General features: G+C 35.9%; 1 protein-coding gene across 2 annotated transcripts in view; it reads left to right on the forward strand.

The window, feature by feature from the left end:
• ARHGAP15 (Rho GTPase activating protein 15) overlaps window positions 1-18,430 on the forward strand; it is a 604,592-nt gene that overhangs the window by 333,865 nt on the left and 252,297 nt on the right. For both annotated transcript variants that reach the window (XM_020288414.2, XM_020288413.2), the window contains exon 9: window positions 12,324-12,446. In XM_020288414.2, coding sequence (XP_020144003.1) covers window positions 12,324-12,446 — 123 coding nt within the window. The remainder of the gene's footprint in view (window positions 1-12,323; window positions 12,447-18,430) is intronic.

The following is an 18,430-nucleotide window of genomic DNA, read 5'->3' on the forward strand; positions in this document are numbered from 1 at the left end:
TTTATGTAAGAGGTACTTAATGTCTCAAGAACCTTTTGGAGGCCTTTAAAACCCAAAGACTTTTTTTTTCCAAAACCAGGAGTTCCATTTTGTCAAGAGTAAACAAGCTTGAAGAAGACTGAGAACTCTGCCTGTTCCATAGTCCAAAAGTTCGAATTTCAGAGGAAACTTGGCGAAATGCATTTTCCCATCCGTAGCTTAGTCCTCTATATTCCCTCCTAGCTTAGGCCGAAACACATGGAAAGTATATCCCACAAGCACTCTTCTCGGTGACATCTGCATCTGGAGGGTTGTCCTGGCATTCAGCAACAGAATCCTCTTCCCCCAGGGAAAGGGAAGGCTCAAAATCCCAAATAATAATAATCTATTACAGATTTCAGGTTACCAAAAGTTAGAGAAAAGGATAATAGCAAAACACTGAACATTGCTACATGTCAAAAGGAAGGCTACTGTAATTTCTCCCCTTGGGGCATGTATTTTTCATATTATTATGCATAATTATGCATATAAATTTAAATATATTTCCATGTCATATTCAAAACTCCCCTATTCTAAATATGTAGAATAAAACAGAATTAATTGATGGCAATTACTGCATTTAAATTCAAATCTAAAATTCCCGGTTACTGGAAGAATTGGACCAGTAGTGGGCGCCTAGAGCAACAGAACTGGCTCCTCTGGAACATTCTTCTAGACTTAGGAATAGTTTTTCTAATAAAATTAAGTGTGTGCTTAAAAAAGCATAAAGATGTGTTGAAAAGCACCCAGAAATGGCAGTTAGGAGGTTTGGATGGAGCCTTTACTTCTTACTATGTGGCCTTGAGCAAGTGACTTAAATAATTTGGGTGTCTTTTTTCTCACCTTAAAAGCTAGGACTGATCACTCTATGTTCTCTCAAGTTCCCTTGATATTTAATATTTCATGTTTCCGAGACTCCAACATGAACTGTGCCCCAAAATGGGGTTGTCTGACGGTCAAAAAACCAGAAAAAAAGCTTGGGAATTTGATTACAATTAACTCATTTAGGAAAAGAAATAAAATATTTGGGATAACACTTGGGTTTTTGGCAGTAAGTAAAATCTTCCATCACGATTTTTTAATGAAAGGAAGAGTTAATCTAAAGGGGAAGCTGGAAAGCAGGAAGCAGTTTCATTTGTCACACACATGGTTACCACCGTCACCATACAGGACCACAGAAGGATTTCAAAATGGACAACAAATAAAACAGTCTATACCACACGACATGAAGTGTCAGAATGATGTGGATCTTTCTGGGTCTTTTCCTAGTTTTTTCTCCTTCTTTAGAAATGTGTGTTATGAATTATGATTATTGCAATAGAGCCAAGTATTCACCGGGCTCCAGCTAGATCTTTGTTTAGTGAGCATAAGCTCCTTGCCAGCTGCAAACTGCAGCTGTCTGTCAGCATTTGTGAGGACAAACCGCCTCACTATCCCTGATCACTTAGCCGTAGACTACATACTGTGTCCTCAGATCCGCTCAGCGCACCCTTTGCATTTTCATTACACTTTCTGGGGGGGGGGAGGGTATCAGTGCTTTTGCATGTGTATTTCGGGGCAAATAGCTTGAAGCTGATGTCAAAATGATGCTTTTAATAGAGGGTTCTGTCCCGGCAAAACTATTTTGTGAGAGACTAACTGACTCTGGCCTGACATTTCCTGATCTCCGATGTCCCGAAAAAGGCAAGGGAGGCTACCACTCTGACAACCAACTGTTCCTCAGGACAGAGGGAGCCCTTGCATATAGAGTGCCAAGAATGTGGGCTCAAGGCCAGAAGCCTGTCTCAGAGCTAGGGAATGTGAGGGCGAGAAGGCCACAGCAAAGGGGTGAAGCCAGAGGAAGGGCATGGCCCAGGGTGCTGAGTGCAGCCATTTTCGTGGGCCAGAGCTTGGAGCAGGAGGCAAGACTCAAAGGAATTCTCATTTTGTGAGAAAACCTCATCTAGAATGGGCAAGTAAACTGGGAACTCTGAGGCTTAAGAAGGTGCCTAGAAGGAGGGTACATTTTTCTCGACTAGCATTTGCAAGCCTTCTAAGCAATTATTTTTCTTTATATTTCTAGGCAAGCTTAGAACGGGAGAGAAGCTGGCAGCACCATACCAGATTTAATTAAAGCATTTGTAGAGTTTACCAAAAGTCCCCCCAGTTTTCATCATCAAAAGTAACTCATGTGAACTAGAAAGATCATTTTTAGAGGGGTACTAATTTTAGGAATACCCTGAGAATGGCCCTAAGAATTTGGGAATACTCTGGTGTCCCCAGGGGTTTGCATATAGTAAACTCTGAGCTTCTTGAAGGGTAAAAACTAAGACTGAAGGTTCATAGGGTTCTGGGTACTCCTGATACACTGCAGGAAGCATGAGATATGGTCAGTTAGTACCTGTGGAAAGGACTTTTTTTGGATTTTGTTTAATAATGCTTTCAAATAAAAAGAATAATTCTGGAATTCTTCTTATTCATGGGGGTATTGTGAGAACTGCTCTTTGTTTTGTAAGAGTATTGTTTCAGTAAGAAATGTGCCTTCTTGGGAAGAAAGACACAATGCAAATTCAAATTAATCAATAATAAAACTGTACAATATGTAGCATATGCCCAAAGTTGGCCCAAATCACTCAGTGGAGAAAACATTCTAAGGTTTGCTAAAAGACACGTTCGTGTGTGTGTGTGTGTGTGTGTGTGTGTGTGTGTGTGTGCATGCACGCATGTGTGTAGAGCTGTGTCTGTTTATGGGCAGGAGAGCACTGCCCCAACATAAACACTTTCTTTCCCACAACTTAAACATATACACAATACTTAAAATAGTTTCTTTTAGGGGTAGAAACCATCAGAGTCACAGTGTCATAACAAATAGCAAAGCTCTGTTAGTCCGTGATCTTTCCTTATTTGAGAGGATTGTAAAATAAAAACAAAGATTCTGCAAGGAATCAATATTTTCTAAAGAAATAGCAACTTCCAGTACAAGAGTATTTGGATTGCTAAGTACCTTCACTTCTCTCTGTATTTCCGTTTGCCGCTTCGTTTGTTGTGAAACCTTTTTGCTGGATGTGTTACATGCGATGAGCTTGGGTGTTATAATAAACAGAGAGGAAGGCTGCAATAATGTATTTCAGTTAGGAAGAAGCACTTGAAAGAAATTGGTTTTGCTATACACATGATGTGAGCCAATCAATAGTGGTTTAGTCTGACAAGCCCTGTCAATATCCATTGTCACAGTTCAGAAAGTCGTTAATGGATAGTTCTTCAAAACCCAATGATTTTAACACGTGTTCAAAGTCTTGAAATACACTCTACCTGGCAGAAATTAATCACAGGTAACTCTTGGGATTGTACACAAGAATTTTTTTTAATGGAGAGCCAAATAACTGTGTGTGTGTGTGTGTGTGTGTGTGTGTGTGTGTGTGTGTGTGTGCACAACAGCTAAGGGCATAGTGGAATAATACCAGATACATAGTGAATGCTCAATAAATGTTGAAAAAATGACAAGCACTGGGATAGAGGGTAAGTAGGCTACTTTTTATAATACCTTCTCTGTTTCCTTACTAATTATTACAGCAGTGATGATGATATAGGGCACCTATCATAATCTTAAGGTTAATAATTGTTAACATTTATTGCATACGTATCATACACTGGATATTGTGCTGGGTGTTTTGAGCATATCAGGGGATTTAATTTACACAACAATCCTTGCCATAGATGTTATTAGCCCCATTTAATAGATGGGGAAATAGCTATGCAAAAAGTTTACGTAACTTCAAAAAGATACCATGGTGACAGAGATGAAATTCAAAATCAAAGCCTACACTATTCTAAAGAGACAGAAAAAATGGTGAGAAAGAAAGGAACACCCTTTTTCTTTTAAGGAATGGCATTAGCAATTGGAAGGAAGCCATATAAATGGAGCTATCCCCCTAAGTGCTGACCCTGAACTAACTCTTACACTTAGTTCCTCTGAAGCAACCAGGAATAAAAACAAGTCACTGAGCTCTGAGGTTGTGCATAGAGAAGAATGAGATTTTCTGGTTTGTCTGAGAGAAGCGCTAAGGTATTTGTAGAAATCAGTGTGTTCACTTACACTGTTGTGAGCCAAATGTGCGTCTGCAAAAGATTGTGTGATGGCAAATGTGAAACTGAGAGAGATACAGCTAAGTTGCTAGCCATTTTTTGCCTAAAGGAAGCCCCAAACCCCACCTACATCTCTAATTCTGTATACATTCTTGTCTTGCTGCATACAGCAATCTAGAGCATGAGGAGTGATTCAGCCCCTGTCTAGTGTGCAGCCTTATAGCAGAGTTCAATTCATATTTATGGTGGTTACAGCTCTCTACTACCCAGGTGCTTCCTTCAACCATTCTGACAGGCAATCCAGACAGTATTCAGCCATCAGCTCCATTCCTATCCTATGATTCACTCATCTCATCTAAGACAACTCACTTTCCCTGTCAGGTCTACAGTGATACATACCACTAACTGTTTCAGTAAGCTGTTCATGTAAAGCAGAGGCAGGCAGGCCCTTACAGGGGGAATCAGACCCCTGAGTTCTGGCTTTGCCATTTATTTGCTACTTGGCTTGACCTCTCTGAACCTCAGATTTCTAATTTTCAAAATGGACAACAATAATGGAACCCATCACATTGAAAGGTTGTAAAGATTAAATAAGATGTACCGTGCTTAGTAAGTTCCTTGACACATAGCAAGTACTCTTAAAATATTAGTCATTATTAATAATAAATGTGATATTAGGATAATCAGATTGCTAGCCAAAGTGGAAATTAAGATTGTTTTAGAAGAATAGTATATATATATTCTATATTTTTATATAATATATGATATATATATTTAACTTTTCCTATAATCTAAATAAACACTTTATCACTTCCTCTTAACTCTTGATTATTTGGCTTTAAGACATTTCTCAAACTGCGTGTGCCTTTTGTATATATTTTTCAATTCCAGCTCAAATTTTATGTTTGAAAAATTAAGGATACATTATGGCATATTCTTTTCTAAGGGTACATTGTAGGGCACATAGGGCTAGAAGTTGGGAGATTTTAAGAAAAACTTTCAAAGTTCTCATATGCCCCCCGCCCATGCCTGCTGAGAATGCATCTTTGCACACATTTTCCCAAGTGTCCACATACACACATGATAGATATGTAGTGGTAATTCTCACTATATATGCATATATGAAGAAAGTATTTAAATACCACCCAATTGAAACACTGCTAAGCATGGTCTCTAGAATCTGAGTCAGTACATCAGCACTGAAATATTCAATAATCTTAAATATGAATATTATTTCCTTCTCCAACTTTACTTACTTTTTTACAGAAATCTAAGTGTTAATCTCTTAGAATCCTGCCATGCTATTACCTCTATGGTGGAATTACCATGCCTACAACTTGATAGTTTCATTTTGTGGTTCTTCTGTTTGTGGACTAATGTCCACATTTATCTGTAAGGCTCGTTTCATTTGATTTGGCTGTGGCCTGTTTTCTATCAGTAGAAGAGAACTCATTCCTGTATTTAATATACAGTCTTTCCTCATGGAAAACATATTTCTACTTAACAGTGCCCTTTGTCTGGATTGATGCCCCATGCTATTTTTTTCTTCTTTTAGTAATTCAGCTTTCAAAATCAGCTACTGCCTTAGTTCAGTAACCACTTACTTTATTAGCAAATTTATCAAAGTTTTGAACAGCTCTAAAGTGACAAAGTTTTACTGACACTATATCAAGTCATAGAAGCCAAGTTAAAATATATAGTCAATAGAAGAATGTCTTAATGATCTGAATCTTTACATTTTATGCTGTATCTGATTCTGTTTCAGGAAAAATGTCATCGTATGTCTCTACACACAGCTAGATTTTTGCTATTTAGATATATTTTCTTTTTTTGTTTTTCTAAAAATGTATTAATGGTATTTTCATAACCTGTGGTGATCTTTTTTAAAGTCTGGCACATAAAAAGAAATCAGATAAATCTATGTGGAATAAAAAATACATGTTGTAATGATATAACCAATATTTTCATTACACTATTGAAGTCATCATTATCATTATCATCAAAATTATTCATTATGAACTCAAAACTATGCTAAATGCTATAACAAAGAGTTTAAACAAAACACCTTGTCTTATACTATAGAAATACATTATCAACATAGACATAACTAAGATGTTTTATCAACAAAATAAAAATATTAAGCCTATCCTTGAAAAGACTGAAAAATTCACATTATAGACAGATGAATGTATTAGAGGTAGAAGACATGGGTACATATATTCCTGGGAAAAGTAGCCATGGAATTTTCATAGGGTTGAATCATAGTAAATTGCCAGCTCTTTATTGACACTGAAAATGTAAAAATGTAGTTAGCTTTGACTATTTAAACTAGATAATTTAGTCTAAAAGTAGAAGACATTTTCCTTGTATGAATTCTCACTTCTCTTTAAATGGTAGATAGCATGAATATGAATCATTGAATAGATAATGTGTGAATACCCTTCTGTTCCTTTGTCTATTTTATATTTCTACCGTATCTAAGTGGGAATTAAGTGGTTAAAACTAAGCACTGCTGTTTAAAATGCCCTTCATTCCCTCTTTCAATTATTTCCAGATTTAATCATGATTTGTGTTTTGAGTAAGTCACTTAAAGTTTCAATAATTTAGTTTCTCAGACTGCAAGTTGGGGCTTTGAAATTATGACTTCTATTTACATCGAGATGTGAAAAAAAGAGATATTAAATGACCAGCAGTACATTAAGCCCAAACTTACCCTTTTTGCCCACTCTGACATGGGGAGTTATGTGCAAAGTTCTGAGAGCTCTAAAACCACATGCTGGGGAAGGCAAAACAGTATTTATTACAGCCCCATGAATTAGCACAAACTTGTATGCCCTGGAAAGGAATCAGGCAGGAGACTGAAAAGAAATGTAGTAAACTTGATTTCTCTTTGCAATCAATTTTGCATAAGGTGCTCTTATTTAAGTAATTTGGAAAGTGGTAAAACAGGGTAATTCTAAATACAAGAAGGTTGTATTGGAAAATATGAGTGGAGACAATTCAGTACTTTGTTATGTAATCCCTGTGATGGTTGGGAAGTGTTTTGGAATCTCTGGGGATTAAGAGCCTGACATAACCTTATTTTGTCATTTCTTTCTGGATCTCCCTTTCTGGACACCACAGTGTGGTAAGATGATTGTACTAAGCAACTGTTGCCAGCTTTGGCCTGATGTCCTCCCGGAATTGAATTCAAGTGTTGGGAGCTCTTAACTGCTAACAAAACTATCTGTCTATACCTGATGTTGATCCCTATGTCAAACCTCACCAATAAAGTGAAAACAAGTAGCCTAGAAAGCTGTTTATAATAGCTTTTCTGAAGGATAATGACTCTGCTTTCCTTTAGCAACATTTCTGAAACATTCGTTCTCCCAGCATTTTCACATTAGAAAAAAAAAATAATAATAACAACATGTAATTGTAACATGGGAATACCGCGAGAACAGCAGTTTGGCAGGAAAAGGGGATATTTCAAAATAAGTTCCCCAGCAAGAGAAGTTCTGGCAGATGCACAATTCTGGATCATATTATCCAAATTGTTGGATTCTGGAAGATTTGGGGGTTTTCTTTTGTGGTTCCCATACTCTTAATGGAATGGTAGTAGATGTTCATGGTCCAAAATTATGTTGCTTCTCCTTCCTATTACTAAAGTGGGAAAATAAACATGCAGAGGCAAACCATTATATTAAACATTCCTCCCCCTTGAAGTGATTTTAACAGCATAATAGCTGCGTCAGGTATAAAACTTGTGTTGGAGTAATGCCTGTTCTCATCTGTAATGCTATTAACTGAAGATCATCTAAGAAAGCCCAAGATTCCAACTCTTCTCTGGTCAGAACAGTTTTAGCACCAATTAAGTCTCTCAACTTGTTAAGAATGGTACTTAAAGCTAAGGCCTTTGGCTTGTGTGTGTTAAAACTTAAATTTCATATTGTTATTCAAAATTCTTATTCAAATATTCTATTTAGGCTTGAAAGGCAAGATCACACATCAGTGGGAAAAAAAAGAAGAAAACATAAAAGAAATATAAGTAAATACTGGAACACCTGGAAAGCTAGTACAATTCAGGTTAACTGCTCACGGAGGTGAAAATATTAGAATTAAGAGTGATTCCTCTAGTCTCATACATAAATCAGATTAAATGTTTTAGAGTTTAAACCCATATCTCTTTCGGCTCTTTTCTTTTTCAAATAAAAAGTTTTAAGTGGGAATGGAAAAAAACTGCTCATTGGCTTAACATAAATCTTTAAACTGCAGGAAGCTTCACCCTCAAAAAGGAGTTGAATCTCTGAGGAAAAAGAAAAGGCTGAATTCTATTTTTCATAAATGATGGATTATTGTACCACACTGTGTATTTTCCAGTAAAGTGTCCTTTTATTTGCACTGTGTGATTACAAGTTTCTAAAAGTATGTGTGGGGTCACTTGGGTGCTGTGGGAAAATGGAAGGAACACTGTTCTGTTAAAATCAGTAGTGAAATCAGAAGCAAACTATGTCCTGATTATCATAGGCATGTGTTTAAATTTGCTTTCCTTAATTGGTTATGTTGTATTTACTTAAAATGAACAATTTGGCAAGTTTTTCTCCCTTGACAACAGAAAAGCGTAAACTGTTTTATAAGTTTGGCTGTTAAAATCAGATTTGTAAACCACAATATTCAAAGACTTTTACTGCTGTTTACAGGGACCCAGTGTTGGACCTTGCTTTATAACCATGCACTTTTACATTTTTATTTTGTATTCATAGTGCTTTCAAGTTATTTGGTTAATAACAAGTATGCTATATATTATAGCCATCTATTGACTTCAAATTCTGCATAACTCTTCTTAGAACAAAATGAGTGGGATGAATGATGGCATAGGCCTTATAATTTGACATGTCATCTGAGGACAATTATTTATGGCATCAGGAAACGGAAGTTGACGTTCTAGTCTGTCTCCAGGAAAGTCATCATTAGAGGCAACTTTGGAGAGTTCAGCTATGTTAAAAACTGTGTAATCATATCCAAGACTCTGCTAATTTCTCAGTACATATGAGAAGGAAACAAGATAAAGCATTTAAAAGCATATTTCCATTTTCTTTGGAAAACCAATGCACCTTACACATTTCTCACATGTGGAGCCAGATGGTGGTATTGAAAACAATATAATATACATATATATCTCTCTAATTAAGAATACTATCACTAGAATTCCTGGGGGTTTCCAAAAAGATATAATTCACTACATAATTATTTTCATAATCTAGCATTTATACTATGTGTGTGTGTGGTTTAATTTGCAAAGTATTTTTTAATCACATCATTTTTACTAGTTCCAAATGGCAGAAAATATACCTAGTTTGGCCCTGCCTTTCTTGGCATTTTGTCACGGGAAATGGCAAGGTTTTGTGGTGACACCAGAAATAGAAAATATTACGTTTGGTAACCTGTGAAAACTTAGATTGATTATTCTATTTCATTCCAAATATGGACTTGAGACAAAAATTGGCCCAAGCAGAGTTATTATGTATGATGGCAAGTGTTCTTTAGCCTCCAACACTAGAACCCAGACCTATGGGACTGGACCACAGCTATCAGTTGAAGCAGATCATATATTGCTGGTAGTAACTGCAATGACTAGACCTAGAATGCAAGTTGGTGGGATATCATGAAAGCACCGTATGTTAAAATGCTCAGAATGATTCTTCCAACTATACAATTTTGAACCAGTTAATGCCTGATATTCATGATCCTATAAAAGCAAGTTTTACTTGCTTGAGTTCTAAGGGTGTTTGTCATTTCTCTGAATTGACCTCAGGTCAATCTCCCCTCTAGAATACCTTAGTTCCTTGTAGTTTTATTATACTCCTTACCATGCTGTTTCATAATTACAGAGGCCATGTGCATTTTATCCACAACAGTTAAATCCAGCACTGCCATGTATGTAATACGTGGTCAATTTGTGTTTTGATTTGTTTTGTTTTTTATCAGCTACCAGCACTGTCCAGAAATATAATGTGAGTCATTTGTATAATGTAAAATCTTTTAGTAGCCACATTTTAGAAAGCAAAAATAAACAGGTTTTAATAATATATTAATTTTAACAAGATATTTTTCTTAACCAAAATAATCCAGAACATTTTAACATATGGCTCAAGCTACATTTCAGGTGTTCAATAGCCCCAAGTGACTAGTGACTGCCACGCCGATAGCACAGGTCTAAAGCACTGCTTCTCAAATGATTTAAGTTAAGATACATAGAGAAAATGATAACACTTATACTACTCACTGGGAGAAATGAATAAGACTGCTCACAGATGAAGAAGACACGGCTACCCCAGGGGCTCAGGCTGCCCTGGTCTTGCTTAATTAGCCTGAGTGCTCAGGAACTCTGTAACTTTCACACCTGTGTAACCCATTCTTCCAGGCACAATAAATGGGAAACTCTGGTCTATGACAGTAAGTCCCAACCATTTCCAACGACAGACCCACTCACCCTCCTCACATGATAGTCATTGTACTTTTACTACCAATTGATTTAATAAATAGCTGGTATTAGCCCGCTAGCTAGCTAGCTAGGTGATAGAAATAGACATAGATGATAAATCAGATATGTATTTATATATATGCTATTTATAGATAGATAGATAGCTTTTTCCTTTCACAGTTCCTTTACATTTTCTCAGTGTGCGGATAGACGAACGCCCACCAATAAATGAGAACTTAAGTGGGTCTTATCACTTTTCCAATTAGTTGAAGGCAGTGATTCTCAACAGGGAGCGATTTTGCAACACCCACCCCCCAGGAACCATTTGGCAATGTCTGGAGACACGTTTTTGATTGTCACAACTGAGGAGCGGGTAAGACTGGCATATTATGGGTAGAGATCAGGGATACGGCTCAACATCCTACACAGCCTGCAGAGGACAGGCCTCTCCTACAAAGGATTGTCCAGCCTAAAATGTCAGTAATAAAATAGTTGAGAAGGACCACTTTAAGGTAATATAAAGTATTATGGTCGTTTTGAGTGAAAAACATTGTATCAATTTAGTAATTTATAGCACTCAGTCTCATGTGTTAATCAAAACTTTGAACTTAATTGAAAAATAAAACTCCACCCTTCTCCTGGCTATGAGGTGAGCAGCATGCTTTCCTCCTTCTGTCCTTGCCAGCTTTGCACTTCACCTTAACTCCCCGTCTTGCTAACTCAAGTTTGCAACTGCTTTGTGGTTAAGGCTGGGGGAAGCAGGATGCAAAAATGCCTTTACTTGGCCAATTATAAGAAGGTTTCTCACACTCTGGACAAAGTGGATTTTTAAAAGCAGACCTACATTTGTTAAAAACAATACCTAATAAAGTGTCCCACATTCTCACATTACATCACCTATTGGGTTAAGACAGTGGGGGGGTTCAATAAAGATCTACATCTTATCTCACAGACACAGCAAGTTACTGCGGTCATTAATGATAAGACACCTTGAATGTGTTCGGACTCTGGTTTCTGAAAAACCAGACCTTATGTGTTACATTCATCACCGAATTCACATCCTTAAGCTTGGATCCTGATGATTAGTAGACATTCAGCAAATATTTGTTCAGGAATGAATTTGACACACACCTGACTTTAAAGCTAAAACTGAGAGTAGGAAGCTGAGGAGAAGGAACGGATGGAGACATGGGAAAAATTTGAGGCAAATTTGTGTTTCTGGATTTTACCTAGAACTGGTGGTAATTATACATTTTTAAGGAGAGTAAGAAATATCTGCTTCAGAAAAAGAAATCACTTTGGGTTAACATAAAAAAGAAGCTTGAGAAAATTATTCAAGTAAGCAAGACCTTCAAAAATGCCTGCGTTATCTAGAGATAGTATATAATCAGACTTAATTGAAATTAATAATGCTAGAGTTTTCCCCCATAATGTAGATGAATTTCTTTTTATCCTGACCATAATTTTGTGTATAGACACAGATAAGTGGCATTATCCTTGTAAAGGTTATCATGTTAAATATAAGGGAATGAAAATGAAAATACATTGTGAATTTATGGAGCTAACCTCATTTTCATTGTACATTCATGTTGCAGCAGGACTAATACTTTTCATGTGGGCAAATTTTACTTGTATGCTCTATCTAGACAGAAGAGCCTGAGCTTTTATTTCAGGTAGTTGTTCCATAACTACTGTTTTCTATTCATATTTGCATAAAGTAATAATCATAAAGAAGAAATTTACTGAAAGCCTCTTCTTTTTTTGTTGTAATCTCCAGTGTTCAGACTGCATCATAGTGCTTCCGATACAAGCGACAAAAACCGAGTTAAAAGCAGATTAAAGAAGTTTATTACCCGAAGACCTTCCCTGAAAACTCTGCAAGAGAAAGGACTTATTAAAGGTATAGAGCATTTATACTTGTACTGTAACTGGATAAATGAATGTGCCTCTGTGTCCATAGCTAATCAACTCTAAAAGAATATTAAAATATTTTATTCTTCTTGGGTTGCTTATTAAATTTTCTACTGTATAACAGAAGAAAAAGCAGTTGTCCAGAAAATGAATCCTGAGAAAATAAAGATGATATCATGTAACCATCAAACAAAATAACTACTTTTGCCCTCAGAGAATCTATACTGTACACTAGGAAGAGAGAACAGATTTCCTGTTGAAATGGCCCCATGTGTTCCATGTGTCTGGATAGTCCTAGTTTACACCTATTGTCCCAGTATAATTATTAACCCAGCACCTTTCACTCTCAGAAGTGTCCTGATTTGGATAAAAGTTTCTCTAATCACCCTAGTCAGAGTCTTAAGTAAGTGCTAAGAAGAAAGTCTAAGACAAAATAGTGTCATGAAAATTTATGGATACTGAGAACTTGAGGGCCAAAAACTCAAACTACACTGAAATAACTAAGTACTTTTGCAAATATATCTAAAGTGGGGAATAAACTATTCTAAACTATTCTAGCCACCACACTAGAAAAACATCTCTGGCATTAGACTAATTAGAATTCACCGTTCGCTCCTTCTGACCCTGAACAAGTTATGATAATCTCTGAGCCTCAATATTCTCATGCACATCATTGAGAGGAATAAATGAGATAACCTATGTAAAGCATTTAACAGAGTTTCTAGAACAAAAGTGATTATTCAATAAATGCCCTCTGCTATTAATAAAACTATTATTCATTGTTATCACTGTTAGTGTGTCAGATAGATGAATGGATGGATGGATGGATAGAACCAGTGATATAGTAGATTTCTATAACTGGAAATCACCTTACAAATCATGTAGACAAAATATATTCTTTTTCTAATAATAAAACATATGCATGGAGTTCATTATTCTCCCTACTTTTTGAATTTTCTAATTTATGGGTAGCTTTTGAAAATTAAACATAAGAAAGTATGTGAAAATGAGCTAAAAAAATTTCTAACCCTGAACAGAAAGCTGAAAGACTAATCTTTATGAAAAGCAAAAGGTGATTTAATATTAATATATAACCATTTCTCAAGAAGAGTGAAAATCAGATCTTAATATTTTCAGCAATACTTAAAATAAGTTGTTTAAATGGTTTACAATATCTATTTGATCTACCAGTTTCAGTCCATTTTGAAACAGTTGAACATATCACAAAAATTAGCTGACACTCTGAACCCATTTTAGAAGGTGAAATTTTATAAAGCATGTGCACACATTTCCTAATAGAATGGAAAAGTTTTAGAATGTAAGCATTTGGGGCTAAAACTAGCACCTGCTTTAAACCAGGCTTGCTTCAGACTTTTGCTGGATGAAAAGGTACTTTTCAGCGCCATAGACAGTAACTGACACTCTACAGATTCAACTGCATAGAGTAATATGCTAATACCTTAAATTTTACCTTGAAATTCATCCTATGGATTATCATTTTCTTAGAAAGGATTCAGTTGCATTTTACCTGCCATCTTGAAAAATAGAAAACCAGATTAGCAGCCAAACAATCACAATTTTACATGAAGTCCAAATATTTCATGACTGTGACAAAATATTAATAAAAGGGATTTTAATTCAGTGACAGGATCTGGCTTAAGCAAAAACGCTAAAGAATTAATTACTACAGTGCTCTAGAATTGGTCTCAGAAAGCAACTGAGGAACTGGATGTCTAATGTAGTTTTCATACTGATACAATGGAACCACTGAACATATTCTTATTCATGCATTTCTTATCTTAGAGCTCCATTAAATTTTCACCATAACTGACCAATGAGTCAGTATTCATTAGTAGAGCTATGGAAAATCTATGTAAAATTCTGATTTGATAAGCTTCCATTGTTGTCTTCAGTAGAATTTTTTCCCCCCAAATACAGATCAAGTTAAGCAAATATAGTCACTTCTTGGGCTTGTTTCAGTTTTAGCTGTGAACTCTTTTTTTAAGGCTTTTATTGAGTTTTTGTTTTTTCCCAACTAAGTAAAAGGCATTAAGCCAATTCTTAAAAATACCTGGCCAGTCAACTTTAGCACTTTGATCTATTATATTATTATATTTAAGGAGAAGAGTTAGAAAAAGCAATAAAATCAGTATTTTTAAGCAGTTAAGAAAAATCACATAAAATAAATTAATGATTAATGGTTAAATGGTTAATTTCTCTCAGCAAAATGACTCAACTCTTTCAAAGGGAAGAATTATTTAAGGGATAATGGCCTTTAAAATTGTTCTGCAGTGCATTGGGCCAAAGAATCTGTATTATAGCCTTTAAACTGTCTAATCTTCCAGATCTGCACAAAGGGCCTCCATTACCAAGATTTAGGAAAGCTTGGCAGTTTGGGCCTTACAGTTGTGCTTCTTGAGTGCAGGGCCACAGCCACTTTTCAAGGTATTTACTCTTTCATGTAAAGTTACCACCAGGTTGAGAAGGCCGAGCTTTGAATTCAGCCAGCCTTTATGGAGCACCACCACGGGGGCAGGAAGGGCTGTGTTTTATTGACTTTATAACACTCTTCAGTGTAATGTCTACAAAGAACTTTATGTGAAAAGAGAATTGCCCCACTGTCCTGCAGTCTACACTCAATCACAAACCCTTTCTTCAAAACCTGTGTTTTGGGCACATGGAGACCTGTCCAGTGATTTCATTGGCCAGAATCTAGACCTGGAAACAATCACTTAATGGAGCCCTGCTTTCTAATTTCTTTAATATGACTAATGAAAAGGGTACCTTGTGATGCCAGGAAAAAGAAGGGCCAACAGACAACTCTGAATGACTGTTCAATGGAAAGAAATCTTAATAGCTCAGGTGGGCGTCACGATTGCTGTGCCATTGCAATGGTAGCTTCTGAAAAGCTCTCCAAGTGCATTCATGTTTGCCAAGGGAACGGTGAGCCCTTTTTAAGTATGAGTTTATTACATTGAGAATCTCACTGGAAGCAACACTTGAATCAGTTTAATATGTAAATTATAGGCAAAAGGGTACATTTTACGGTGGTAGGTATATTTGTACGTATCCTCTGCTTGCTTTTGGAACTGAACTAATAGCTCTTTAGTGACAGTCAAACTACCTTATGTAATCTTTCAAATAACAGCATTGACATGCAAGAATAAAAAAAATGCAGTTTTTAAGAAAGATAATTAATTTTTGGCTTTTTAGGAGTAACTAGTATTTTCTTATATCAAAATAATAGGCTCAGAGAGGATTGTATGTTTAGAAAATAGTTTCATTTATCTTAATATGGACAAAACCATACTGGAAGGCATTAGTAGAAAGTGAAATTAATGTTGTGCTACTTCTACTTTTTAATCAGTATATTATAAACAATCTTTTTAGAGATTTAATGGTACACCTCAAGGATTTATGATGAAAAACAGTGTTTCCCAGCCTCATCCCAATTTCCCAGTTCTGCTCCATAAGGGATACTACTTTAAGTGGTTTCTATTTATTGTTCTTCTAGAGATTGTTTCCATATCTATATCCTTGTTATTCAGGGTGCAGGTCATTTGCCTGCTTGTTCTTGTCAATATCTTCTTTACCTTCAATGTTGTAATGTTTTTCTTTATCAATCCTAGATAATTCCCCTAGATTTCTGATGCAATAGGCATGAATTTTACTCAATCACACCAAGCCTAATCTACCTGGCCCTTCTGCTCCACATATACTCATAGTCAAATACAAATGGTCTCACAGCATCCGTTAACTTTTTACAGAACTTGCAACATACATACATCTCTACCTGCTATTTCATTAACCCTAGAAAATTGAGACATAAGCCTCCATTGGTAAGATGAGGAAGGTAGTGCCCCTTAGTCTCTTGTCTCCTCTGCCTTCTCTACTGTACCTATATATCATACAAATTTATGTTATTAAAGCAGTCCCCAACCTTTTTGGCATCAGGGACTAGTTTCATGGAAGACAGTTTTTCCACAGACTTGGGGTGGGGGAGAGAGGTGGTTTTGGGATGATTCAAGCACATTACATTTATTGTGCACTTTATTTCTATTATTATTACATTGTAATATATAATGAAATAGTTATACAACTCACCATAATGCAAACTCAGTGGGAGCCCTGAGCTTGTTTTCTGGTAACTAATGCTGCCACTGATCTAATGGGAGATCAGGCAGTGATGCAAGCAATGAGGAGCAGCTATAAATACAGATGAAGCTTCACTCCCTTGCCAGCCACTTACCTCCTGCTGCGTGGCCCAGTTCCTAACAGGCCTTGGACCACCAGTACCAGTCCATGGCTTGGGAGTTGGGGACTGCAGATTTTACCTGTTTCTTTAATTATGACATTTTATAAGTTATTTTTAAAAGTAAAAAAATAAAAAAGCAATTGCCATACTATCATACTTATGTAAGGTTCTTTACTGCAGGACCAAGTATTAGACTTCCTTCTCTGTTCTCACAATATCATAGCCCCTGTGATTCTCAAAAGTAATGTCCCTGATTATGGTGCAAAAAATTCCCCTATCTTTTACATTTGAGGATTGTTAATAATTTTATGCTGTTTCACACCAATCTCCATATTTTTTTCCATTTTATGGATGTAAATGTGAACAAAAATCAGTTTTAATTAGTCACATAAATATTACAGAATTTTGACGAAGTCATATGCCAGATTATATTGACATATCCATGGGTTGTATGCTATGACTTAATGGGCCACACAAGCTATAATGTTCTTGATTTCAATGCTTATGCTCCATCATTTTCTTGTAATCATGGTATCATTTTGTTTGATCTATTTTTTTGATTGTGAATTTCTTGTACAGATTCTCCCTTTCCCAGAGTTTCATTTCTTCTTGCTTTTGGGGCCTTTATGTCATCATAGGCTTTCATCCCCCCAAACTGTCTATGTATTCTAGTCTTCCACTCCCTAGATTTTTCCCCTGATTATCTTCTTCTAAAACCCTTCCATCCTCTTACTCCAATTTGGACTGGTTGCTTTCCGGGTTTCCTGCCCTGAGATTTCCTTTCACTGCTCTTCTGAGTTGTATCTGCTATCTTCTGGCTCTCACCCCTTTCTTGCTCTAATCCCTTCTATTACTGTGTAACAGCTTCCATTAACTCATTTGGAAAACATGAGTTCTTGGCTGTACAAAAATACCTTCAATATGCCCACACACTTGATCAATAGTTTAGTTTGGTATAAAGTTCCATTGCTTCTAGGATACACAGTTACAATTTCCACTCTTAAAATTGTTTCACTCTTATAATTATTACTTTGAGTTTCTCAAAGTTGTTGGGGTTTGTGGTCTTCATTTTGAGATTATGTAATCAAGATAAAGTACATAGTTGACAGAATTTTTAAAATTTATTCTGCTTGGCACTTAATTTCAAGAATTATGACTCTCTTCAGCACTGGAATTTTTTCCCCCTTGTTATTACATTGTTGCTTTTCAACCACATATTTCTCTATGTCCTCTTTTGAGATCTTCATTGTGTTAATATTAGATAATATGGATTGATCATTTCATTCAATCTTATTTTTTCTCATATTTGGAACAAATTCTCAGTTTTATCCCCTAATCATTATATTAATTTAGCAGTCATATATGCAATTTTCTAGACTTGTGTCTTATTCTGTTTGTTCCTTTTTGCATATCTCATTCTTTCACATACCATGAAAACAAAAACTTTGTTGACCACTCTACTCTCATACCTAATAGTGAGGACAGCACATAGCACTCAATAAATATTTGATAATTGAATAAGTGGGAAAAGAATAGATATCTTTGATATCTTTTTTTAACTTATCTGAGGACACACATTTATTGTTTCATTTTGGAGTTTTGTTTTTATTTTTTATTTTAAAATGTTCTCTTCTATTCTTTGAATCATGAATTTCACCTAGGATTCTTTTCATCTTTTTGTCTCATTTTTTTTTATCAACTTAGTGAATTTGCTCAGA

The sequence above is a fragment of the Microcebus murinus genome, chromosome 8 (genome assembly GCF_040939455.1).
Source record: "Microcebus murinus isolate Inina chromosome 8, M.murinus_Inina_mat1.0, whole genome shotgun sequence".
Taxonomy (NCBI): Eukaryota; Metazoa; Chordata; class Mammalia; order Primates; family Cheirogaleidae; genus Microcebus; species Microcebus murinus.